Genomic DNA, 25,969 nt, shown 5'->3' on the forward strand with positions numbered 1-25,969 from the left:
TACAACTCTATTACTCTGTAAAGTGCTCTGATACCCTAACGGGTCAAGTTCGCACTCTATAAAACACATAAATAAATAAAAAGTAGTTCAAATTTGCCCTAAAACCTAATCTGCTCGAGCCCAATATAGGTCCCCGAGTTTCCAATGGTCCAGCTGGAAGAATTGGTGGTGTTCTGGTGTTCCTCTGCAGTTGCAGAGTTACAGTAGGGTTATGTGTATTTGAAAATGTTGTTGAGAATTGCTGTGTTTGTTGGCTTTGATGAGTTAGTGTGTTGTGTGGTGTGCTGTTCACTTTGAGTCTGGGGGGGTTCTGTGTTGTTGTGAGATTTGTCATGTTGTCTTATGTACTTTGCTTGTGCTTAAAAAGATAAACATGCATGCTGCGAAGACCTGAAGTTTGGCTTTGGTTACTGGACTCACTTTAATCTAAGATCTCGAGATAGATATTAAGTATATTAAGTTGTAACTTGTCTATTAAGGTTTGAGGTGTTGAACCGTGAAGCAGTATTAGACTCATATGGAATGAATGAATTAATATTAGTCTTTTAAAGCGCAACCTTAGCCCAAAGGCGTCAAAGCACTGCAGAAAGGGTCATCAGACAGAAATACATGAAGGGCTCATACTAATGGACAGGTAAAAGCCAGGTCTTCAGGGCATTGCGGAAGAGAGAGTGAGACACTTGTCCAGAAATTGTAGAGGGGAGGGAATTCCAGAACCTAGCAACGACAACGGAGAAGGCACTGCCCCCCATCTGGCTCTCCTAAACCTGGAGACTACCAACAGATTTTTACTAGCTGATCTTAGCTGTTTAGTTGGAACATATAGTTGAAAGAGCCCTTTAATACCTTCCGAACCTATGTTGTGGAAAGCCTTGTGAGAGCCTTAAACAGAATTCTCCAGTTTAGAGGGAGCCAATATAGCTTGCTGACAGAAGCCGAGACTTGAGTAGTATTTGGGAAGATCCATCACAAGCCTGGAAGCTGTGTTCTGCACCAGCTGCAGACCATGAACAAGACCTTTGTTAAAACCCAAATAGTAGGCTTCACAGTAGTCTAATCTGGACAACACTAAGGTGATGACTGCCTGCTTTCGAGAGGCAAAAGAGGGAAATTGAGAAATTTTCCTAAGATTCCTGATAGTCCCAAAGCAAGTGGACACTGTCTTATTAATCTGAGGGCCCAGAGAGAGAGAGAGAGTTGTCCACTATGGCACAAAGATTTTTTCCTTGGGATACTGGGCAGGAGCTGAGTGTATCCGGCACCAGTCATTGGACCAGATATGCTGTTGGTTTCCAAAGGTCAAAACCTCTTGAGAAAGGGATTTTTAAATTCTGTGGTGAGGGTGTACTAGCTGAGATGTGATGATGGGTCAGTCAGTCAGTCAAAAATTCTTTATTCTGCTGACTCTCAGCCATAAAAGAATGCATCAAAAGACATTTTAAATGGGTTAAAAAATGAAACAGACAATGAATACGGTATTTCGAGACAATAACAGTTCATAATCAGAATATCAAGATAACAATCAATAAATTAGCACAAGGTAGCAGCGTAAATCAGGGATAGGGTATAGATGAGTTCATAACGATCCTGTGACTCAGTGTGCAATAGTGCCCAGACATGATTCATTAAAACATGTAAAATAATTTCCCAACAATGTCGCGTAAGCGAGCAGCCGAAGATATAAATCTATAAATCAGGCAAAGCAAATTCATCATTTAGAAGCTGTAGAGCTGCCCGACATTTCCTGATGTTTAAAAACCTTAAAAGGGGGATAATAAAATCACGCCTTGGTTTGATTTAGAGTTGACAAAAGAAGATAAAATGAAGGGTGCACTGATTGGACTTAGAGTCGCAAGGGAACAGATCCAGTATGGCATCGCAGTAAACTTTACGAGGATAAGAGACCAAAAAATGCGAAAAGCCAAACCTGAACCTGATAAGGTAGAACAATTTAGTACGACTGAAATAAAAAGAGGGATAAGGCTCAACGCCTGGAGAGCATACTAGACAGACAGTAAGGTGTGTGATGGCAGTAGTTGTGCTAGTATTGCCATTGGCAGCGCTGGCTGGGGCACTAGGTGCTGCAAGCTGCAGTAGCTTCCTGACGAAGGCCCTGGCGCTTATTTGATTACAAATTAAGTACTGCGTGGGCCCTGGTTTTCAGAGAGGCTTAGGGAAAAGAAACGCCACCAAAAATATACATATATACAAGGGATACTGACTGTCCTAATTTCATCGTTGCTGGTGATTTTAACCAATGGTTGGACCCTTTTTCAGATCGGTTATCTTCGAGTAAATTTCAACCTGATAAAACCCATAAGGCTTTTCAATCTGCCATTGCCTCTCGTCCTATATATGACTCGTGGAAAGTGTGTAATCCTGATTTACTGGAATATACTTTTTTTTCTAATGTCCATCATACACGTTCAAGGATTGATTATATTATGATTAGTAAGTCTCTTCTGCCCTCCCTTCAAAAATCTGTTATTGGTTCTATTTTTATTTCTGACCATGCCCCGGTCTATACTACCCTGGACCTATCCCTTAGTCCCTCTAAATTTAGTCGTTGGAAATTTAACTCTTTTCTTTTATCTGATGCCACTTTTATGAAAAAATGTACTGCGTTTTTTAATGAATATTTTTCCTTAAATGACCCTGTCGATACCTCCATTCCTAACACTTGGGATGCTTTTAAGGCTTCTTTTCGTGCTTTTACGATTTCCTATGTTTCTGCCAAAAAGAAGCTTAATAAGCAAAAATATGAAGATCAACTTAAACATATTAAAACCCTTGAACATACATATTTCTCCTCCAAATTCCCATCTGCCCTTCAGGATTTGATTCATGCCAAAACAGCTCTTAATAAAATTATAACTAACGAAGCTTGTCATACCCTCCTTAAAAGAAAATCTAAATATCATGGGGGTCAGAACAAAGCAGGTAAAATGTTGGCCAATTACTTGAAAATCAAATCTGAACGCAAAGCTGTCGGTCCAATTTTTAATGACTAACTCAACAAACTGGCCACCTCTGATGAAGATATTGCTGAAGTTTTTCACAACTACTATCAAGCCCTATATACAGATGACACTCATCCTTCTGATGCTAACTTAACAACATTTTTTGAAGGCCTTCCCTCCCCCCCTGCCCTTCCTGTTGAATTTTCACACTTAGAACGTGAAATTACTCTTCAAGAAATTACCTCAGCTATTCATTCCCTTAAGAAATCAAAAGCCCCTGGTCCTGATGGCCTACCAGTTGAATTTTACTCCTCCTTTCATTCCTTTTTTGCTCCCAAACTCCTTCAGTTATTTAATTCTTTTATTTTTGAAGCTAAGGCCTCCGGATCCTTTTTGGATGCCCTCATTGTCATCATCCCAAAACCCGATAAGGATCACTCCCAATGTAAAAATTTCCGCCCCATATCCTTAATTAATTATGACTGTAAAAGTTTTGCTAAAATTCTTGCCTCTCGCCTTGATTCCATTATCCCTCGTTTAATCAACACAGACCAGGTGGGGTTTGTTAAGGGCAGACTTGCTGCTGATAATGCCCGTCTTTTTTCCAATGTCCTCTCTCACAGTAAAAATGTCAAAACCCCGTTAGCAGCCCTATCCCTAGATGCTGAAAAAGCTTTTGATCGTATTAATTGGCAATATATGTTCCGAACCCTTACTTGGTTTGGTTTTGGTCCAAATTTTATAGCGTTAGTTAAACTCCTTTATTCCTCCCCTCGTGCCAGCATTTTTGTTAACAATCAATTTTCCAGATTCTTTTCTTTAACCAGAGGCACAAGACAAGGCTGTCCCCTTTCTCCTTTATTATTTATCTTATGCCTTGAACCCTTTTTACAACGTATTCGGTCCAACCCCCATATCACTGGTTTAAACTTCTCCTCTGTCGAAACTAAACTCTCAGCGTACGCTGATGATGTCCTCATCTACATGTCCAATCCCGAATCATCCCTCCCGCCCTTTTTAGATGAAGTTCAGTTATATTCTTCAATATCAGGTTATAAGCTCAATTTATCCAAAACGGAAGTGCTTCCCCTTAATTCATTGTGTTTTCAATATATGTTTAATAATACTGATTTTGCATGGTGCCCTTCTAAAATTAAGTACCTTGGCATATGGTTTTCTTCCTCTCTAAAAGATACCCTTAAAATAACATTTGATTTGTTAATTAAGAAAATTCAATCCCTCCTGCAGATTTGGTCTCCCCTATTTCTTTCTTGGTGGGGTAGATTAGATACCATCAAAATGATGATTACCCCTCATGTTTTATATACAGTCTCTATGCTTCCCTTCAAAATCCCTAAATCCTATTTTTCTCGTATCAAATCTATATGCACAAAATTTTTGTGGAATAATAAACATCCCCGCATTGGGTTACATAAGTTGATTCGTCCTAAAAATGAAGGTGGTGTTCGTTTCCCTGATTTTGGCTCTTATCATTCTGCCTTTCTCATCAAACAATCCTTCTCCTTGGCATATGATTTCCTTGATACTCCTGTTCCTAAGTGGGTGCTTCTGGAACGCTCTTTTTAAAAAGATTTCTCCTTTCAACATGTTCCTTTCATGTCAAATTGTACCTTTATATCCAAGTATCCTATTCTGAAATATTGCCAATCTACCTTGCAAAATATTTTTTCCTCTACCCTTTCCCCTCTACAAGGTTTTTTATCGTCTGTAGTTTGGTACAACAAATTTCTTAGATATAAAGGTAAATCATTCTACTTTAAACACTGGAAAGAAAAGGATATAATGTTTGTACATCAGTTTTTCCTTGATTCCACTCTTCTTTCTTTTATAGATTTACAAAATAGGTTTAACTTACCCTCCTCATTTCTTGCTGAATATTCTATTATAATCTCTGCTATTCAATCTCACTTATCCTCTTTATCTTCTTCATCTGATTCCTTTTCCTCTTTCACTCCTGTCACTCCACTTTACCCCCTCTTTTCTACTCAACAACCTAAAGCTGCTCTTGTATATTCACTGTTATTGTCTAATTGTTCTGTTCGATCTAAGTCTACAGTAGAGACTGCTTGGGAAACTGATCTTCATGTCTCTTTTGACACTGCATTATGGGATCGTTTATGGTCTAGACTCTTCAAAGTTTCTGTTGCTGCACGCATTACCCAATCCTTACTGTTTATTTACCACAGAGTTGTTATTATCCCGGTTACTATACATAAATTTTCTCCAACCTCTTCACCTTTATGTTGGTCCTGTTCCAAAGTTACTGGTACTCTACAACACCAAATATACCACTGTTCCCCAGTTTTATCTTTTTGGACTGATGTTTGGAATATATGTATGAAAATGTTATCTCTTTCTTCACAATTATCTTTTATACACGTATTTTTAGGTTCTTTATCTGATGATATTGATATTGTTACACCCTCTTCTGCTAAGTTGTTAGACCTTTTTATTGCACTTGCATTTAAAGTTATTTTATCGTGTTGGAAAGATAATTCAAAACTCTCGGTCCACACATGGTGGAATTATATATGTGATGAACATAGAATTTCTATAGCCTCTTCTACCTCTATCCCTTTGAAAATTAAATCTGACTTATTATGGCTTCCCTTTACCTCCTATCTCTCTTCTAATCCTTCTCCCTTACCGCGTGCTCCATGTCCCTTATGATCCCTTAGTTTTACTTCCTTATCCTCCTCTCTCTCTCCTCTTCTCTTTCCCTGTCTTCTGCTTTCCTCCTTTTCTTTTTTCCTTTCCTTTCCTTTCCTTTCTTCTTTCTTCTATCTATCTCTTCATACCTTTCTTTTTTCTATATAAATTCCTATAGATTGATGTCTTTTAATTATTATTATACTCATATGTACTTTTTCCTAATTTTTCATGACATGCTTCTTGTATCACTTTTCAATGCTTAATAAAAATTTCTTAAAAAAAAAAAAAAAAAAGAGACCAAAAAATGCGAAAAGCCAAACCTGAACCTGATAAGGTAGAACAATTTAGTACGACTGAAATAAAAAGAGGGATAAGGCTCAACGCCTGGAGAGCATACTAGAAGCAAGTGTTCTAACACTTTTTTTTGCCATTTCTGAATTTCCTCTTGATGAATTTAGGCAGATTGGAAGGTCCCTTTTCAGTTTAGCTTTAGAGATCTTGACTGGATTGTGCAAACAATCTACCAATCCCAGTGACTCCAACTGTTTTTTTATATAACTGAGCCAAGGTATCTTTAACATGTGATCCAGTTTAAAACAGTCTAAGATAATTGCACGGTTAAGTGCTGGTTCTTCCTTCGCCCAGATGGAATTCCACAATAGAGTTGGAACTATTTGTATAAGGAAAGAAAAGGTATCAGGCCAAGTTCCTTATAACACACAATAGCAGGGAGGCTATTGGGGACTGTCAACAAACATCTCATGAAAATCTTCCTGGCTCTTTGTAGACAAAAACCCCATACTACGGCCCCATACAGTATGACGGAACAGGAGTGAGCCTTGTAGATGTTAATAATTGTCAGTTTCAGTCAGTTTATAACTTTATTCGAATGTTTAAAAAACATCATAAAAGTGTACAATTTAAAACAATACATACACATGGTACTCAGAATACAGAAACAGAAATAACATTGTCACATGTTGTGGGGATTGCTGCACATAAAATTACAGGAAAACCATGCTAAGTCTAGCTCTGATAGATTTCAGAATAAAAGTGGCAGTATAAAAACATATATTTGGGCTTGAAAGTGAAAAGAGAAGCCTCAAAGCACTATCAGTAGTATACATGTTATATTTAAGGAACATAGGCTTGAGGAAACAGATGCGTTGTGCTTTATACAGAGGACAGAGTAATAAAAAGTGCATTGTGCTTTGTTTGGAAGAGCCATCACATGGACATGGGGTAACTGGATGGGATTTCATAATCGGGAAAGCAACCAAGTTATGCACTATACCTAGTCTTAACCTTGAAAGAACAAACTGGTGGGACTGTCTGTGGATAACATTAAGGTACATAGGAATACCCCGGCTATCGTCATTCAGGGACAGGTGGAAAATATGTGTGGAATATTCTCTAGTAGCATAACTTCGCACATCCGATTTCGCCCTAAGATAAACATTTTTTAGTTCCTGTTTGTCTAGAGTGTTCAGACTGGTAGGGTCATTTCCTAGGTCCATGTCAAACAGGTCTTTAACAGTCGAAACTACATATTTTAACCATGGAATACTTAAAACTTTATCCAAGAGTAAACAGTCTTTGATGATATCTTTGGTGAATGCTGTTTCCGGCTTGGTAAAAATGGATTTCCATACCAACAGTGGCCTTAATCCGGTGAGGTCGGACAGGTAATCCAGATCTAGTTCCGAATGAGTTAGAACAGTAGATGCCGAGGTGGGGAGACAGAGCAGCCGTTTAATGAACTTGTTTTCTTCAATTTGCAGGGCCTTGGCATTGCAATGTCCCCATACCCCCGAGCCATACAATGCTATCGAAGTACATCTGTGCTTGTATATAGTCAGCATATCAACAATACGGCGGCTTCCTACTTTGGAGGCAAAGCGGAAGACGCCTAAGGATGCTTTCCCCATTCTGGCTTTGACATTTGTTTCCTCAGGGGCCCATGATCCTCTGTCGTTGAATGTGACTCCCAAACAGCAAAAATTTGTGACAGTTGCGATATGGTTTTCCTTAAAAGAGAAAGGTTTAAAAAGTTTCAGCTTTTTCCCACACACCATGACAAACGTTTTAGAGTTATTAATTTTGAGTTTCCTTTTCAATATAAAATCATAGAACCCATCCATCAATTTTTGTAGGCCTATAGGGGTCCTAGAGAGAAGAACTGTATCGTCGGCATACAGTAATACCGGTATAGGGGTGCCTCCTACTTGGGGGGCATCAGCATGGATTTGCTTTAGTTCTTGTTCCACCGAGTTAATGAAGAGTGAAAAAAGCAACGGGGCTAATACACAGCCCTGTCGAATGCCAGATCTTACTCTAATCTTCCGTGTGCACTCACCCTCAGGACCATAACGAATTTGGGCGGATAGGTTAGAATAAAGTGTGGCTAAGAAATAGATGATATCGGGGGGGCTCCCATACCCAGCAGGGTTGTCCATAACAAGGCATGGTCGACCAGATCAAATGCGCTTGAAAGATCTGCAAAGCACAAAAATAGTGATCCCGGCTTGGCCTTGGTATACTTCCCTATTAAAAGGTTCAAGTTAATACATTGTTCGATCGTACCAAGGCCCTTTCTAAAGCCATATTGGGATGGGGCAAGAATGTTATTATCTAAGGCCCAATCTTCCAGGCGTGCTAACAGGGCCCTACTCAAGATTTTTAGTGAGGAATCCAAAAGGGAGATAGGGCGGTAGTTCTTAGCCTCTCCTCTATCCCCCTTTTTATAGATTGGAATAATAATGGATTCACCCCACGTAGAAGGGGTCCTGTTATCCATAGCAGCATTAAAGGCTATGGTCAATAATGGGCTCCAGAGGGCTGGATCATATTTGTATAGGTCGATCGGTACCCCGTCTGGGCCAGGGGCTTTTCCCCCTTTACTATTCCTTATAGCCAAATCCACCTCATGGGTCGTTATTCTCGGGGATTCAACTGGGGTAGTGCAGATGATGTTATCATTGGCTAAGGACTCTCCAGTTGGATCGAAGATCCCTGAGAAGTGGGCCACCCATCCATCTTCGTTAACTTGGGCAGTGAGAACAGGGAATTCCTCTTTTTGCAGGAATGGGCTATTGATGGTACTCCAAAATAGTTTACTGTCCCGGAGGGCTGCGGCTTTACTCAGATCTTCCCAGGCTATTTCTCTAAGTTCTTGTTTCCTGGTTTTGAGCTTATTTTTATAATCGGCCCTCAGGGATTTAACCGCATCCCTGTCTCTCGGGGTAGTTGAGAGGGCAAGTTTGAGGGATTTTAGTGCCCTTGTACATGCTTGGTTGAACCAGCCCTGTGTGGCCTGTCCGGTTTTAGCCTTCTTTGAGGTGAGTGTTTGCTTAATTATGATACCCAGATTCTCAAAGTTATTTATTGATTGTGCTGGTGGGGCTTCCATATCAAGACAACTGAGTATCATATTTAGGCCAGCTTTGACCACCCTGCGATGTAAATTCTCTGCTTTTTCCCCACTCCACTTTATGCGAGTCCCGTTAGGTCTACATGGGGTAATGTCATCGACAACCCTACCAGAGAATACATCCCTATGGAGCTCACAATATAAGACCATGGTAAGTGCATTGTGGTCACTCAGGTCGTGATCTAAGATCTGGGGAACCGAACAATGGGGGGCTACCCGGTTGGAAATGATCAGGAAATCAATAATGGAGGTGGTGTTTCTCCCCGTGAAGGTAGGCGCCAGATTACCCTCATTATCAGGTGCATGTTGGTGGATTGATATATCAATTTTTAACATCAGATTATTAAGGGAAGTGCCATACGGAGAGTGTAAAAAGTGGAGTAAATTTTCCCCATTTTCCCCATCATAACCACAGGTAGTTGAATATGAGAGAGGGCAAGTTCTAATATTAAAATCTCCTCCCCAAACAATATCATAAGATACAGTTGTTTTACAAAGAATGGAATCCAGAGCTGATTCTAGTTCGTCTACTACAGTAGTGCTGGAGGGGTCAAAGGTGTTATTATAGTGATTAATCAACAATAGATTTCGGTCCCTGCCTACCAATATTTCCAAAATTTGCGAATGGGACCCCACAATATGGCTTTTTCTTACTCGTAAAGGTAGGTGTACAGAGAGTAAAATCAACAATCCCCCTTTGGCCCTCCCCATTGCAGATTCCACCGCATTACAGTTATAAGAAACAAAACCATCAAAGGCAATATCTTCCACTGACCACGTTTCCTGCAGACATAGGATATCATGAACCACAATGTGTTCCCTCCAACCCAGTGCTGAAACCTTTTGCCGCCACCCAGCAATGTTCCAGCTCATCAATGAATAACCCTTAACCCTTTGGTCCATAACTGTATTAATGTGGATAGTTGAGACAGAGGGTGTAGTACGGGTCGTATCTAGCGGGATCAAATCCGGTACAGTGGGGGTAGCTGGGACAGTGGTGATGGGAGTGATTTTAGAACATTGTATGGTAGGGGTTGTAACGGGTGTAATCTGGGCCAGATTAGTGGGGATAGCTTCGTTAGGGGTGGTTAAATGGACCATGGATGGAACATCAGGTTTAGCCTGAGTGTTGGTCGGCTTCAGAGAGCGAGAGACAGGATGTAGTCAGTCTACTCCCTCTAGGCCATCTAAGCAACCATAGCGGTTATGATCCATAAAGGAGTGGAATTGGGGTGCGTATTGGGGTTGTCTTGGTGGTCTAGCATCATATGCTCGTTGTCTGCCCCTCCGTTCCACAACGGACCAATCCCCTCTTCTTTGTTGGTGGCGAATGTTGGTTGGTGGGAAAAAATAGGAAACGGGAAGGGTCTGGATTGTTGAGTCAAAAGACCTGTTGAAACCTGCACATATATGGGATACTGTGCGAGGGTCTCTAAAACTGACGGTTAGGCAGTCCCCATTGATGTTTTTAGGGGTCTTGCCTATCCAGGGGACTCTCCTTACCATAATTATTTCATTGTGCAGGTGGCCCGGGAGCGGTCTATTCCAGTTGAGCCATTTTATTACTTTGTTCTTCAGGGAGCTAAAGGTTTCTGATTCCCCTGTTTCTAGTGGTGGTACTCCGGCTAAGATGACAGTAAACCGGTTAGCCTCCGGTGGTAAATCGGGCCGCCTGAGTCTAGGGGTATTGAGTGCCTCGCTTGGTGCTCCCTGGGTCCCCCCGGCCATATGGTCTGATGGGTTAATTTGGCTTGGTTGTTGACTCGCCCCATTGTCAGTTGTTAAATTATTGGGCTGAGGTTGGATAAGGGGTGGTATACAGGTATTAGGTGGGGGGATATTAGGTTGATTCAAAACCGGATTGGGGGGAGCGGGAATAGCAGGGGTTATGGTAGTCGTTGGGATGTGTTGGTTCTGAAGGTTACCAAGGGTGGCTAAAATGGAGGCAGATGTTTTCTCTACATTTGATATTCTGGAGCAAAGCCTATCCAGTTTAGCCTCTAATGGGGATATGATTGATTTAAGTAGTGCCACGGCCCATTCCATGGATATTTCTCTATTCGGAAATTGAGCATCACGGGGGGTAAATATGGTCTGGGGTGGTGGTTCCTCCCGTACCTTAGCAGTTTTTGCAGCCCTTCCCGATTTAACTTCTTTTTTGTTGTACACTCTTTTCCGTTTCCTCACGGCACCCTCTCTTTCCCCACGGCTCTTAGACTCAGTAGTACTCACATCAGGATGGGAAAAAATGGAGGCATTTTCGCTTATGGGTACACAGGTAGGGTCAGCAACGATGTCAGTTAATATAACCGGGGTAGCTAGGTGACTAGGGTCTTCTGTGGGCGGGGATATTGTATCCGCAATAGCAGACTGATCGCTATCTCTAATGGGCGTTTTGGCGTTAGCAAGGGGTCCTATGGATGATCGTTTAAGGGAAATAAGTTCAGTAGATAAACGCTTTTCCAATATGACTATCTCCTTGTCTATAATGTTATTAGCCCTAATGAGGAATTTCTCCATACCTCCGGCGGTTGACAGGCTGCCAGTTAAGGAGGATTTAATCCTATTGTCTCTGCCGGCCATGGTCCTTAGGGATGGGGACGCACACAGGTTAGAGGGGTGGCCCGGTCCGGTCACTCCGGGTCACGAACGGCCACAAACGGTCCCGCCCTTGTCCCGGGCTTCTCCCGGCGCCCTCCCGCGCGCTCCCGCGCAGCGGGTATGTCCGCTCCTCTTTATGGATAGCCTAGGGTTACCGAGGGGGCGGGGCCGGCAGGGAGAGGAGCCCAGCTGGAAACGGGCGCGCGGGGACTCCTGGTCCGTGGAGTCCACCCGCTGTTTCCTCGCAGCCCTGCCGGTCACCAGCTGATTCCCCTTACTAGCAAGCAACAGCCGCTGACACCGCGAAGCAGGACCCGCGCAGCGGGTCAGCAGGCTGATTCAGGCGAGGTCCGTGGTGAGTGGCGAGGTGTAGCTCCAAACAGTGAATCCGCCGAGGGAAGGGCAGAGAGCCTCTAAATGCTGGAATGGGTGGAGGCGGGGCCGGCAGGGAGAGGAGCCCAGCTGGAAACGGGCGCGCGGGGACTCCTGGTCCGTGGAGTCCACCCGCTGTTTCCTCGCAGCCCTGCCGGTCACCAGCTGATTCCCCTTACTAGCAAGCAACAGCCGCTGACACCGCGAAGCGGGACCCGCGCAGCGGGTCCGGCGAGCAGCAGCGGGTCAGCAGGCTGATTCAGGCGAGGTCCGTGGTGAGTGGCGAGGTGTAGCTCCAAACAGTGAATCCGCCGAGGGAAGGGCAGAGAGCCTCTAAATGCTGGAATGGGTGGAGGCGGGGCCGGCAGGGAGAGGAGCCCAGCTGGAAACGGGCGCGCGGGGACTCCTGGTCCGTGGAGTCCACCCGCTGTTTCCTCGCAGCCCTGCCGGTCACCAGCTGATTCCCCTTACTAGCAAGCAACAGCCGCTGACACCGCGAAGCGGGACCCGCGCAGCGGGTCCGGCGAGCAGCAGCGGCTCAGCAGGCTGATTCAGGCGAGGTCCGTGGTGAGTGGCGAGGTGTAGCTCCAAACAGTGAATCCGCCGAGGGAAGGGCAGAGAGCCTCTAAATGCTGGAATGGGTGGAGGCGGGGCCGGCAGGGAGAGGAGCCCAGCTGGAAACGGGCGCGCGGGGACTCCTGGTCCGTGGAGTCCACCCGCTGTTTCCTCGCAGCCCCGCCGGTCACCAGCTGATTCCCCTTACTAGCAAGCAACAGCCGCTGACACCGCGAAGCGGGACCCGCGCAGCGGGTCCGGCGAGCAGCAGCGGGTCAGCAGGCTGATTCAGGCGAGGTCCGTGGTGAGTGGCGAGGTGTAGCTCCAAACAGTGAATCCGCCGAGGGAAGGGCAGAGAGCCTCTAAATGCTGGAATAGGTGGAGGCGGGGCCGGCAGGGAGAGGAGCCCAGCTGGAAACGGGCGCGCGGGGACTCCTGGTCCGTGGAGTCCACTCGCTGTTTCCTCGCAGCCCTGCCGGTCACCAGCTGATTCCCCTTACTAGCAAGCAACAGCCGCTGACACCGCGAAGCGGGACCCGCGCAGCGGGTCCGGCGAGCAGCAGCAGGCTGATTCAGGCGAGGTCTGTGGTGAGTGGCGAGGTGTAGCTCCAAACAGTGAATCAGTTAATAATTGTCTTAATTGGTCTTGAGCCTAGCTTTTTGGTGAACCTTAATATTGCCTTTAAGCTTTGGTAAAAGCTGCTAATTCTTGTTTCGACTAAATGGTGCCAAGTACTTTTTTGGTCAAACTAGATTCCCAAATAAGAAATAGTGGGGACATAAGACAGCTTTTCGTTGTTAATAAAACAGGTTTTTAAAATGGTGGGTGAATTACCCACCACCATAGTATTAGATTTTCCTATGTTGGTCTTTAGACCAAGGCCAGTCATGAAATCATTCAAACTGGTCACAAGCTTCTGCAAACCCACACTAGTTCTGGACATTAGGACACAATCATCTGCATAAAGTAATGCTGGCAGATTTCTAGTACCTATCTTGGGGGCCTCCACATTCCCAAAATGAATATGACTTTCTAAATCATTAATATACAAGCAGAATAAAAAGGGGGCGAGGATGCAACCTTGGCGAACCCCTCGATTCACTTTTATTGGGGCGGAGAGTTCACCAACCGCTCCGTATCTGACCCTCATGTTGTTTGGTAATTATTCTGCTCAGAGGAGTAGAATACACTAATCAGGGTGATTTCCCACTGATCAAGAGTTCACTTAATTTGTGTGTTATAACGTTCTTCGAGTGTTATTCCCACATTACTCTAGAGTGATTGTGCACTTTGAATTTTCCTTTCTTTGTACAGGCAAGATTTATGTTTTGTTTTTGTGTTTTACTGATTTGTTATTGATAAGCTGAATCGCTTTTGAGTGAAAGCTGCTGTGAGGTGCTGCATGTTGAGTCATAGGGTGCTGCCCTGATATTTGTTGGTAGAAGGGCATTCCATGCTGGGATTGATGGTTACATCAGAGAATGTTGCGTTATGAGTGTACAACTTTGTTGTGTTACTCTGAGACTGGAAGTCTGAGTTGTTGAATATTGTTGTGTGATTAGCTAAGAACCGTCGTTTCAATTGACTGAATTGCATTGTGCCAAATATAGGAAAAGATTACATTTTTCAAGAAATTTAGTGCTTTATTTAGAGTTGATGTGAGAATACCATATGAGAATACCTGTCTGTGAGACTGAGGATGCCCCTCCCAAGAGTACTCCAGCTCAGTGCATGAACACTAATATCGGTTTACACACTTGTATATGCCTAAAACAATGGAATAAGATCACAGCGAATGAAGGGTCCTTGAATTTACCTCCCCATGGTACCTTTAATCTGAGAATAATCATCGAATACTTTTGTCACTCACTATAGTTGATACTGGTGGGAAGTTGTTCTGCAGCATTTGGGGCTTCAGGACTGGGTTCAGTGATGGTTCATGCACATTTGTGTATTTTAGTTTGGTTGGGACCTGGAATAGTTTAACAAAGTTAGCATATCCATAGTTTTTTTCCCCCTGAAGACGTTTTACCTCCTTTGGTATTCACTCACAGATTAAGGATTGTTATGGGGGGAGAAGGATAATAAGGTACAGGCCGGTTACTTACCGGTAATTTCAGTGGAGGCCAGTAAGTTTAGGAGAGAGGGGAGCAGAGGGGACACAAATGCGCACCCACACACATACACATTCACAGCCATGCAATCACACATGCGCACACACACACAAACACATCCATCCACAACACTCATTAAAAAACATTCATACATACAAGCACTCATTAATTAAAAAAAACACCCACACACCCACACTTACTGTAGTTCTGCCTCGGAGGTCCAGGTAGACTTGGGACTGCTGCCTTCCCTCATTAACTGACCTAAAGCCACTGACCTAAGGTCAGTCAATGAGGGAAGGCAGCGGCCCCAACATCATCAAGGAGTGAGATGGGGTCAGTGAGACTGTTGGTCGCACGCCACTCTGTGATGAAGTATCACTGATTGACACTCGACCATGGGGCGCTTCAGGGCTTAAAACTGAAGCAACCAGGTGTGCGGCAATTAGTGACGCTAATCCTCATCACTGAGGGGAGGGCATCAGGGACCTTTGCTAAGCTGAGGAGGTCATGCCCACAGGAGCTGTTGTTTTTGTACAGGAGCTGTGACATCCTCAACCTGGCAAAGTTCAGCTCAGGCAGCCAGGAGCCTGTTCATTTAGCACGTCTGGCTCCTGGCTGCCTGACCTGAAAATGAACAGTGTCTGTCAGGCTGACCTTTGTTCAGTCTGAAAGACACTGTTCGTGAGGGGCAAAAGGTGGGGGGCCCCTCAGTCCCAATGGACCGGCTGGGTAATTTTCATTAAGCTTTGTGGTACGTCTGGTGAGAGGAACTATTGCTCATGGTATAAGGACTGTGCCAGGGCAGAGTAGAACTCTGAGTGATGAAAATTACAATAAGTAACCAGCAAATAGGGGGGAGTCGGATGTTAGTCCTTTCTTCAGTGTTTTAATTTTGACTTGGGGCAGCCCCAAAGCAGTTAAAATGGCAATCTTCTGTGCTATCCCAGGTGCTGCCCAACTCACTTTGCAGGTTTCTCTTCAGCCATTGTTGAAAGATCGAGCCATCAATACTACTATCCCTTGTATATATGTATATTTTTGGTGGCGTTTCTTTTCCCTAAGCCTCTCTGAAAACCAGGGCCCACGCAGTACTTAATTTGTAATCAAATAAGCGCCAGGGCCTTCGTCAGGAAGCTACTGCAGCTTGCAGCACCCAGTGCCCCAGCCAGCGCTGCCAATGACAATACTAGCACAACTACTGCCATCACACACCTTACACGTGTGGCAATGCAGTTCCTCAAAGCTATAAGAATGGCTTAAGCAGCAGGAATCAGTCATTTTTAATGCACAGCGAATTAATAAACAACTTTTGTTGGGCCAATGTCTAAATCCGACAGACAGAACCTGCCACCATGTGGCAGACTTTCAGAACTGCTGGTGCTGAGCACCGGAAACCACAAGTGAAATTAAGCACTGGGCCCAGGGTTATTCAAATTTAAACTGCGCAGTGCTGCGTAAAAATTAGCAGAGCGTATTGCACAACAAGTACAAAAAATGTGCAGCACTGTATTTAAAAAGAGTCATGTGCCAATTATGTTCTTTGTCACGCTTGTGCTAAAGAAAGCTTTTTTGCTGCTAGGACTTAATGCAAAACCTACCTTAGGGGCTCATTAGGATGGAGGGCGGATTTCCCCCGCCAGGCTGGCGGTAGCGACCGCCGGCCTGGTGGGGGCAATCCGCCCGCCATCCGCACCTAAATTCCCCCGCCATATTAGTATGGTGGGGGGACCGTGGCTGACGGAAAGACCGTCCGCCGCTTTTGGCGGCCGGGGCGGAAAAGGATTAATATGGTGGAGGTGTCTATTAGACACCGCCAGCCATATTACAATGGGCTTGGTGAGATGCCTTTCTGTGGTGGCAATGCCGCCACGGAAAGGCATGCGGTCTTCACTCTGGGGGGGCCCCTGCGGGCCCCCAGAGTGAAGGAGAGGTGGGGAGGTGCACACAGGGGGTACCTGTGGTACTCCCCAGAATTTGCATACACGAAGCAGCAGGCACCTCATTTTTAAGATTGTGGCGAGCGGTGCAGAGAGCACCGTCCACCACAATATCAAAAATGAGGGGCGCCCGCCACTGTGGCGGGCGCTTCATAATCCCCACCACGGGACCCCTGCCCTTATGGCGGGCGGTCCCAATCCCCGTGAGGATGGCGGGCGGGCAAAGTCCGCCCACCATTCTAATGACCTCCAGTGTTTATGCTGTTCCCACCCCATAACGCCCCTTTAGAGCATATTAACATAGGCTTAGTGCAAAGCTGTTTTGCTGGAGGTTGCGCCAACTTTTCAATGCAAACAAAAACTCAGGCATGCAAAAGTTGATTGATCCTGCCGTTTGCACCAGCACTGCACAAGCAATGCACCTGCGCTGGCGAAAAAGAATAGCACATGTGGGCAGTAATCTATACTAGCATTCACAAATTACAAAATTTGCGCAGCAAATTGAGTCGGTTTAATCTGACGTTGCTCCAGTCTCGTTTGTTTCTAGTCTATTTTAAGGGACTTTATCGTTTCATTTAATATAAATGATTATGAACTCTCTTACTTTTAGTTCGGATGTTCTCACCCTCTTGGTCTCTTAATTACCCCATTTCCATGCCATGTTTTAATGAATCTGTCAGACCTGCCATTCGCCAGTCAGGTTTCTGTGGTGCTATTTAGTCGCAGAAGTATTGTCTTTGCATGGCCTATGTTTTCTTTTGCAAAAAGCACATTTGGCATGCCCGGTTTGGATGCCAGTCTCCTGTTCACTCGCACCATAGAGATGCCATGCCTACCTAATGTCTCTTAATCCCCATAGAACAAGGGCCGAGATTTACCAAACTGTCACACAACGCAGCGCAGCAACCAAAGTTGCTATGTTGCGGGACACGTAGAGCGCAGGAAAGGGTCACATCTACAGAGGTATGACACTGTCTTTCTCTCTCCTTAACGCCGGTGCACAATCGAGCTGCCGAGAGCCAGGCACACACATTTGCATCATAGTGCAAAGCTGCCTGCCTGAGTCTAGCATAAGTTTTGTACTGAAAGGTAATCTTTGAGTACAAAATACTGTGCATAGACTAACTTTAAAATGTTTCCCTCTTCTGATGTGTGCTGTACAGTGCAGCACACATGCAAAGTGGTAAACATTGGGAGAAATAAAAGCATTTCTCTATTTTACGCCTGCTACAAAGGGGCATTATTTAAATGTTGGAACAGACATGTCCAATATTGATCTCATCAGGCCCTTAATGATGATTTTAACTATATACAATGCATACACTGTACCGACTCTTCATGCTTAAAAAGTGGTTGGTCTCATTACTCCCATCAATAGTCTTTATGCAATGGATTCCATTTGAAACAAGCATTTGCAATGCAATAGGTCTCGCATTATTAAAGTTTGCGCTATTGGCATTGCTAATAATAATGCAACCCCAATTGCTCAAACATTCAGTAATGCGAGACCTGTATCTCTTCCCATCAAACGCTTTATTCCTTGGTGTGCTGCTCTTTCATGTGAACTTGATCTTGATAGGATACATGTAAACATGAAAAATACAATTAGAACCTCTAGGGCAAAATGAAACACACCAAAGCAGATAGATATTTGTTGAAAAAAGATATTAGAATCACTTTAATATGTCAAATTTGAAGAAATAAAACACTGTAGCTCAAAGTGTGTAGAAAGATGCAGTGATTTTATCCTCCTATAATTACCTTAGCCATAAAAAAGTAATCATGTTGCCAAAAATACCCCCTTTCTGCTTAACATTATTTATCTAGAAAAAAAGAGCAGAAGTAAAAAGTAAGTTTCTTTTTCGAAATTATGGTCCCTGCCATGCCTTTCCCCTTGGTTGCTGGCTCTGGCAGCAGAACTTGTGACATCAGAACTCAACTGTAAAAGGCTACTACAGTTGGACGGCTACATCATTTCTTTATCACATGCGAGTAGGTGCATCATAGTCTTCTTATAACCATGCATATTTAAACACTTTTGAAATGTTCTATGACATTATTGATAACATCACCGATGGCAACTAAAGTGACCTCAATGATGACATCACTGCATGCTTAGGGAGTACATCACAGTTACTTGAGTTAACTATAACTGTTGAATTTCAGATTTTTTAAAAAGTTTAAAATGTTATGTTTTAACTGACATTTTCACCTAACTATAATATTGCTTTAATTTTTTTCAGGTTTTTATAAAAAGTAAGATAATATTAACATACCCAGCTATAACATCCCATTAACCTTTGTTTCTTTTTCAATTAATTTCTAAGGATTTTCTAACATAAAGAGATTTTATTATGATACCTAACCATGCCAACCACCTGGGTGCAGCAGTGGTTGCTCTGCGGCTAGGCCCTGTGCCCCAAACTCGCACAGCTAGCTCACCACCATTGAGAATAACGGATGCTCAACGTACTTTACATAGAGCACATTCTCACATTATCACAGTGCAAAAGGCGTTACTCTCCTCACATATGCATATGTAGTTTAGGCAGTGCTTAATTTGAGCCAGTGATTTCCGGTGCTTGCCATGTTGACTTTAACCCAAATCACAAGCAGTATTACTCTGACCATACCTGGAGCGGAATATGCGAATAGCGCATGAGTGTGTCCCCCAAGCGGTTTAGCTCCAGAGCAGCTGCGTCGCCTGTCTGTGCTTACGTCTTATCCGAAGCCCCTGCATTTTACGCCCCAGGCAGAGGGAGGCACTCGCATAGCAGGGCAGTCAAGCGCTGGGGGGCAGTATCGGGTGCTGGCTGGTGGGACAGAGTCAGACTCTGGTGAGCAATATCGGGCGCCAGCTCTGCAGAGGACTGCGAGCCACTCTATCCTGTGGGCAGTTAGAAGCACTGGTTGGCGCAGTCGGGTGCTCATGTCGATGGGCAGAGTTAGCGGTTGGCGCTAGAGGGCAGTGCCGCATAGTGACGTTTGAGGACGGTCTTGGACAGTGGTTGGCAGAATCATGCGCTAGTGCGCCAATGTCAAGCCCCAGCTATGGAGGACAATGGCAACCTCTGTATGAGGTGGACAGTGGCAACCTCTGTATGAGGTGGGCAGTGGCAAACGCCAGCTACGAGGGACAGTGGCAACCTCTGTGTGAGGTGGGCAGTGGCATGCCCCGGCTGTGGAGGACAGGGTGGGGTGTTTGCTCTGGGCAGGGCTCGCCCAGTCACACCACACAAATCTAATCGGAATTTCATCGAACCTTAAATCTAATGGTTAATCAGTCGCTTAGAAGCAGGCATTGATTCTGCCCCTCCTTAAGAAGCCGTCTCTTGATCCTCTACTTCCTGAGAATTACCGTCCCGTCTCGCTCTTGCCAAGTTTGGCTAAAGTTTGTGAGAAGGTTGTTAAGTTTCAGCTCATCAACTTTGTCTGGTTTGCTTCATTCAGCGCAATCTGGTTTCTGTGCTTCTTACAGCACTGAATCAGCACTTTTGGAGGTGACAGAGGCGATTCGGGATTGTCTGGATGCCGGAGGGAGAGCAGCCTTGGTTATGCTTGTTCTCTCAGCGGCATTCGACCCGGTGCCTCATTCTTTACTCCTTGATCGCCTAGTGGAAATTGGTATTTCGGGATCAGCATTGAGTTGGATCAGGTCCTTCTTGGAAGATAGGTCGCAGCAGGTCTGGCTTCCTCCTTGTGCCTCTGCGCTGATGCAGTTGACAACTGGCGTTCCACAGGGGTCATCGCTTAGCCCTCTCCTTTTTAACATCTATGTGACTCAGCTGATTTACCTTGCAGAGTCACTGGGGGATAAAGTGATGGCCTATGCGGATGATACGCAACTCCTGTTTTCCTGGAAGAGGGGCGACGACTCTGTCGGGGTGGCTAAGCCATGTTTGTTCTCTGTGTTTCATTGGCTGGCGAATGCACAGTTGAAGTGCAATGAAGGAAAATCTGAAGTGCTCCTGTATGGCTAGTTCCCAATGGACTTCAGAGAAAGACTGTGGCCTCCTGATTTCCCTCGCCCTACCATGGGAAAGGGCACTGCTAAAAACCTTAGGGTCTAGTTCAATGAAAACTTGAAATTCTTGACACAAGTGTATAAGCTGATAGGGACCTGCTTTGGCACTCTGAACATTTTAAGGAAATTTCTCCCTCTTCTGCCAGTTAGTTTCAAAGAGACCGTGGTCCAGTCCCTGATCTTGTCCCGATTAGACTATGCCAACGCTCTGTTGGTTGGCAGCCAAGACTACTTGGTTAGGAAACTGCAAGTAGTCCAAAATTCAGCAGCCAGATTGTTACTGGGACTTTTATCCAGACAGAGTGTTCGTAACCATTTGCGTAACTTGCACTGGCTTCCAGTCGAATCTCGGCTAAAATTCAAAATGTTGTCTATTGCTCATCCGACCCTTTATGGCCTTGGCCCTATCTATCTTCAGAATAGATTTGTCTTCCATAAACCCACTAGACAACTTCGTTCGTCCCACCAGCTACTAATACAGACTCCTCGGTTTAATCGCCAAAGGCAGGGTGGGAGCTCTTTTGTTCGTAAAGCTGGCTTGGCTTGGACCATGTTACCGTTGGCTCTCCGGGGCATACAAGACCCACTGCTTTTTAAGAAAAAACCAAAAACGCTGCTTTTTTAGCTTCTGATCTGGGTACTGATTAACTTTCTGGAGCAAGCGCCGGACACTTTGAGTATCCGTACGCTGTGTAAATTAAATATAACATAACATAACACTTACAAGGGAGTAGGGTTCGGTTTGAAGTTGGTGCCAAACAAGGTGTACCCGCTCCTATAATTTGTTTATGGCACCCAGTCTGTCCTCAAAGTACTACTGTCTCCACACCGCAGCCGGTAGTCGTGTTTCCTGTCTCCAAACCCAGCATCACCCTGTGCACCCCAGACCCCCACTCACTATACTATGGAATCGTCTCCCTTTCTCCAGCCCTGGGCTTTTCTGACACAAATCCTTAGATCGCTCACACTAGTATTATGCAGTCAGCAGGTGTGTTAGTTAATTAGTTAAATGGCAACCGCTATGACTACAATTCCCAGAACACACCGGGCTGGCTGACGACATCCCAAGGGTGAAGCGCATTTTGGCATTCACAGCTGGGTATCAGTCCTAGAACAGACACCCAGCACATTTATTCCTCCGTACGGTCAATCAGTGCAAACCTCCTAGTACCCCAAAAACACGCACGAGTAGATTCGCAAAAGTAGTTACGACTGCAGAAAGTCATGGCTGCCAGGTTTCCCCAGAGCATGCGTGACTCCTTAGACTAGTCAGTTTTTCCCCCTGAGCATTTTGGGCTTGTGTTGGTACTTAACACTTACTCTAGGGGAACCAGGGCTCGAGAACGCCATTCCAGACCAAATAATTAACAACACAACAAACGGCAGTGAAAGTGATCGCTCACGATCGCTATTGTAAAACAAACAAGCCAGCGAGTGGTGCACGTGCGCCACAGCGAGACATGTGTTTTCAATTATTGCGCCCATGTCTTGGCACGATAATTGAAAGCACATGATGGCAGGTACTCGAAACAGACACCAATAGGCCGTGGGAGGAGTAATGCGCCCGCCTTTGGCCAATTGCGTGCTGTCTTTTATAAGAAGACGGGCGCAAAGGCCAATAGCGGGCCACAAAAGGATAAACACACGCACAAGCGTGTGCGATTCCTAGGTCGGCTTTAAAACCTGTTTTTCACCTATTAAATGTCTCGCGCTGCACACTGCAACGCTAGGCGCGAGACCTAAAAAGGAAGAGCAGCCCTGTTAGGAATGAAACCAGGGCTCAACAAGTTACTCTCTAAATTCTAAAGCGAAAGGTCTATCCACAAAGCCAATACACCAGCTAAGCACTGAAACTCAAGTACCGATTGTAGCAACAGAAGCAAGTTTGCTCGGGTTGTTGGGGTCCTGTAAGGAATATAAGGGGTAGTAGGACTACATAGTGGAAAAGGAGAAATTGAAGCGAGTGGGGTGGCTACGAAGAGATGAGGCAGCACGGATGCACTTATTTCCCGCTGTAATATAGCAATTCTACTACTCACAGAGTATCTGCTAGGTACTGAGAAGTGTTGGTACTCTCCAATTAGAAGTAATGCTTATGTACTGGCAAGTGCTGACATTCTCCTTCTCAAACTTAGGAAGTGGAAGTACCTAGTACCTGAGAGTCGCTACACATTTAAAGCACTGTTTTCTGCATAAGAGTATTTTGAGATGCACATTTATTTTGGATCCAAGACTTCAGGACCAAAGACAAGGCAAACGATTGAGTTCCAAATTGCCCATCATATGGAATAAAGGGACGCTTCCACTGCACTTTAACATCCTAACAGAGTCCAAACATTTTCACTCATAGAACCCCTGTGTTACCCAATTAGTGCTTAAATGCTAGATAAAAGTGCATAGCAAAACAATCCTTGGATGGCGTATGGATCACCAGCATATGCACACGACCCACTTTGATGTACTCACATAATCTATTTCCTCCTCTTCTTCCCCTTTGTCCTTCCGACTGTTCATCTTTGGAAAGACCTCCTTGGCAATGTTGGGTGTCTTCCCATTGCAGTCCTGGTGGTCACCAGTAGTCCCACTGCCCTTCCTGGTGGTACGGTGGCCTGGCCGGGCAGTCGGTGTATCGGCTGTCTCAGAAGAAGCCTTGGTTTCCAGAGACTGAGCCCTTCGATGCTTGACACTGGATCCCCGGTGGAGGCGCACACTCTCATGTGCACGTTGCTCCTCCTCCTCCGCCAGTCGCCGGCGCTCTTCAGAAAGGAGGGATTCATGCTCTGCAGAAGGTGGGCGGGGCTTCAGGCTAGGGTGCCGGCTCAGGCTGTTCCAACTGGAGCGACGACTTCCCCAGGCTCCGCTGCGGCCCCATGCTCCAAAATGAGAGGTTCGGGAGCCAGACTGAGAAGGAAAGACATGTTAACAATGATATTCTTCAATCCTGACCTGAAAAACCTATGCTATTTCTTTACAGGGGTACACATCCAGCTCTTCTAACGTTTCTTAACCTGGACCAGCAGAATTCTTTGCTCTTCCTGTACTGAACCCCACACACAGCTCTGTCAGTGCACCTCTAGCTAGGTCTTAGCAGCCCCTACTATATCAGTATTAGGACCCATACATGGTGTTCCAGTGCACTGGTGATACAAGACTCTACCTGAAAGCTTCTTATGCTTCAGATATCCAACACCTTAAACACAGCCTGCAGGTAATCCAGGCCGCGATGTTAAGAGTCTACCTGATAACAAACCTAGTCAAGACAGAGTTTGTGTTACTTGCCAAGAACAACAAACAAAAAACAGTTCAAACTAGCCTCAGTGACATAGACATTGATGGCTTTGAACTCCAACTTTCACTGAATGCCAAGTCATTTGGATTCACCCTGGACACCAACCTCACCCTGAAAGTGCACATTGTCAAAAAACAGAAAGAAAGCCGTGTTCAAGCTCCTGCTTTTAAAGAAAGTGAAACCATTTCTTCAAGAAAGCAACTTCAGAACTCCTGTTCAAAATCTTTTATTCTTGCATCTTGATGGTGGTACATGCTAAGGCTCGTCTCACTCATCCAGGGCCTGAAGAAATATGATCACATCACCCCCTTATAATGGAGCTCCATTAGCTCCCTTTGCCAGCCCACACTTTGGGGCCCATTAGGATCTTGGGCGGATCGCCACCGCCCGCATGGCGGTGGCGATCCGCCGAGATCCATCCCCGCCTGCCACCACGGCGGACAGAAAGACTGTCCTCCGCTTTTCTGCCCGGTCAACAAGCTGACCGGGCGGTAAAGAGTTTAATGTGGTGGCCTTGTCTGTCAGACGCCGCCAGCCATATTATCATGGGGGCGGAAACATGCCTTTCCGTGGCGGCATTGCAGCCACGGAAAGGCATGCGGTAAATGCTTGTGGGGCCCGTTGTGGGCCCCCAGGGACTCTGAGTGCACCGCCCGCCACAATGGCAGGAATGCAGGATGTGTCCGCCACTGTGGCAGGCGCATCCTAATTTCCCCCAAGGGACCCCTGCCCTTATGGTGGGCGGTCCCATTTCCCGTTCGGATGGCGGGCGGACAAAGTCTTCAAAACCAGCTGCATTATTTACAAAGCCATCATGACCAGAACCCCCACTTATCTTAAAGGCAACTTCACTATCTCTGGTGGTGCCCAGCACACCCACACCTAGGACACCATCAGACTGCAGAGTAAGAAGTGTAACAAGGAAATAAATACAGGGCAGCAGGCCTTTTCCATCTATACACCAAAGATCTGGGACAACGTGCTTGTATCCCTCAGGACCACCCCAAAACTGCTCCAATTTATGTAACAGCTGAGGACGCAACTCTTTAAAGACCACTACATCACAGCCCCTAGTCTATAACCTAACTACCACTTCTAACACACATTGATGTGTATAGCACTCTGCTGTCTTTTTGCTTGGTTTCTGATGCAGAAATACTATATGGTAACTAGTCATATTATTAAATAAAAAATATCGAATGGACACAATATTGAGTTTTTCATATCCAGTGGACAGGATAGCGGCTTGCAAAAATATAGTGGTTAAGAATATTGGCATGCAGGTAAGAAATATCGATTTTAATAATACTGAAGTTAGTAATATCAATTGTCAAAATATCGTTGTTAATAATATCAAATTTATTTTTAGTGTTTTGAATGTTAGTATTTGTGTTAAAAGCATGTATATATTTTGTAATGTGTGTTTGAATTTTTTTAAAGTAATGAATTTTATGTAATTACTCTTTGCGTAATTTAATTCTGTAGCGGGTTGTGGGTTTATAAGGGAATAGGGTGGGAAGTAATTTCATTTAAATTAATGAATTTAATATTTTATTAATTAATAATTTAGTAATTAATCATTTATATTGCTAATTAGGTTAAATAATTTATTATTACTTAATGATAAAATGATCAATAACAATTAATAATTTTTTGGTAATTATGTTGATTATGTTATTTTTAATCAATTAGTAATGTAGATATTAATTATTAATAATTCATTTGTAGATATGTTAATTGTGTACTTTTTTATGAGTGGGTTGAGGGTTGATAGAGGAGTAGGGTGGGAAGTAATTTAATTTGAATATAATTTGAATTATTTTTTAGATAATATTTATTAAAAGTTATTTTATAGTGTTAATTGTGTGAATTAATTTAGATTTGATGGTTATTCATTTTATTGTTGTCTTATTTATTAATTTATTCCCACCCACTATCCAACACTTTCCCTACTGTTGCATTTGCTAGAGTGGGAATAGTAATTTTTATCCCCGCTATCCAACACTTTCCTTA

General features: G+C 44.5%; 1 protein-coding gene across 1 annotated transcript in view; it reads right to left on the reverse strand.

Moving 5' to 3' along the window:
• LOC147668734 (voltage-dependent T-type calcium channel subunit alpha-1I-like) overlaps positions 1–25,969 on the reverse strand; it is a 523,924-nt gene that overhangs the window by 49,893 nt on the left and 448,062 nt on the right. The window contains exon 14 of the mRNA XM_086948467.1: positions 23,134–23,568. Coding sequence (XP_086804593.1) covers positions 23,134–23,568 — 435 coding nt within the window. The remainder of the gene's footprint in view (positions 1–23,133; positions 23,569–25,969) is intronic.

This window comes from Lissotriton vulgaris, unplaced genomic scaffold (assembly GCF_964263255.1).
Source record: "Lissotriton vulgaris unplaced genomic scaffold, aLisVul1.2 SCAFFOLD_1650, whole genome shotgun sequence".
NCBI classification, from domain to species: domain Eukaryota; kingdom Metazoa; phylum Chordata; class Amphibia; order Caudata; family Salamandridae; genus Lissotriton; species Lissotriton vulgaris.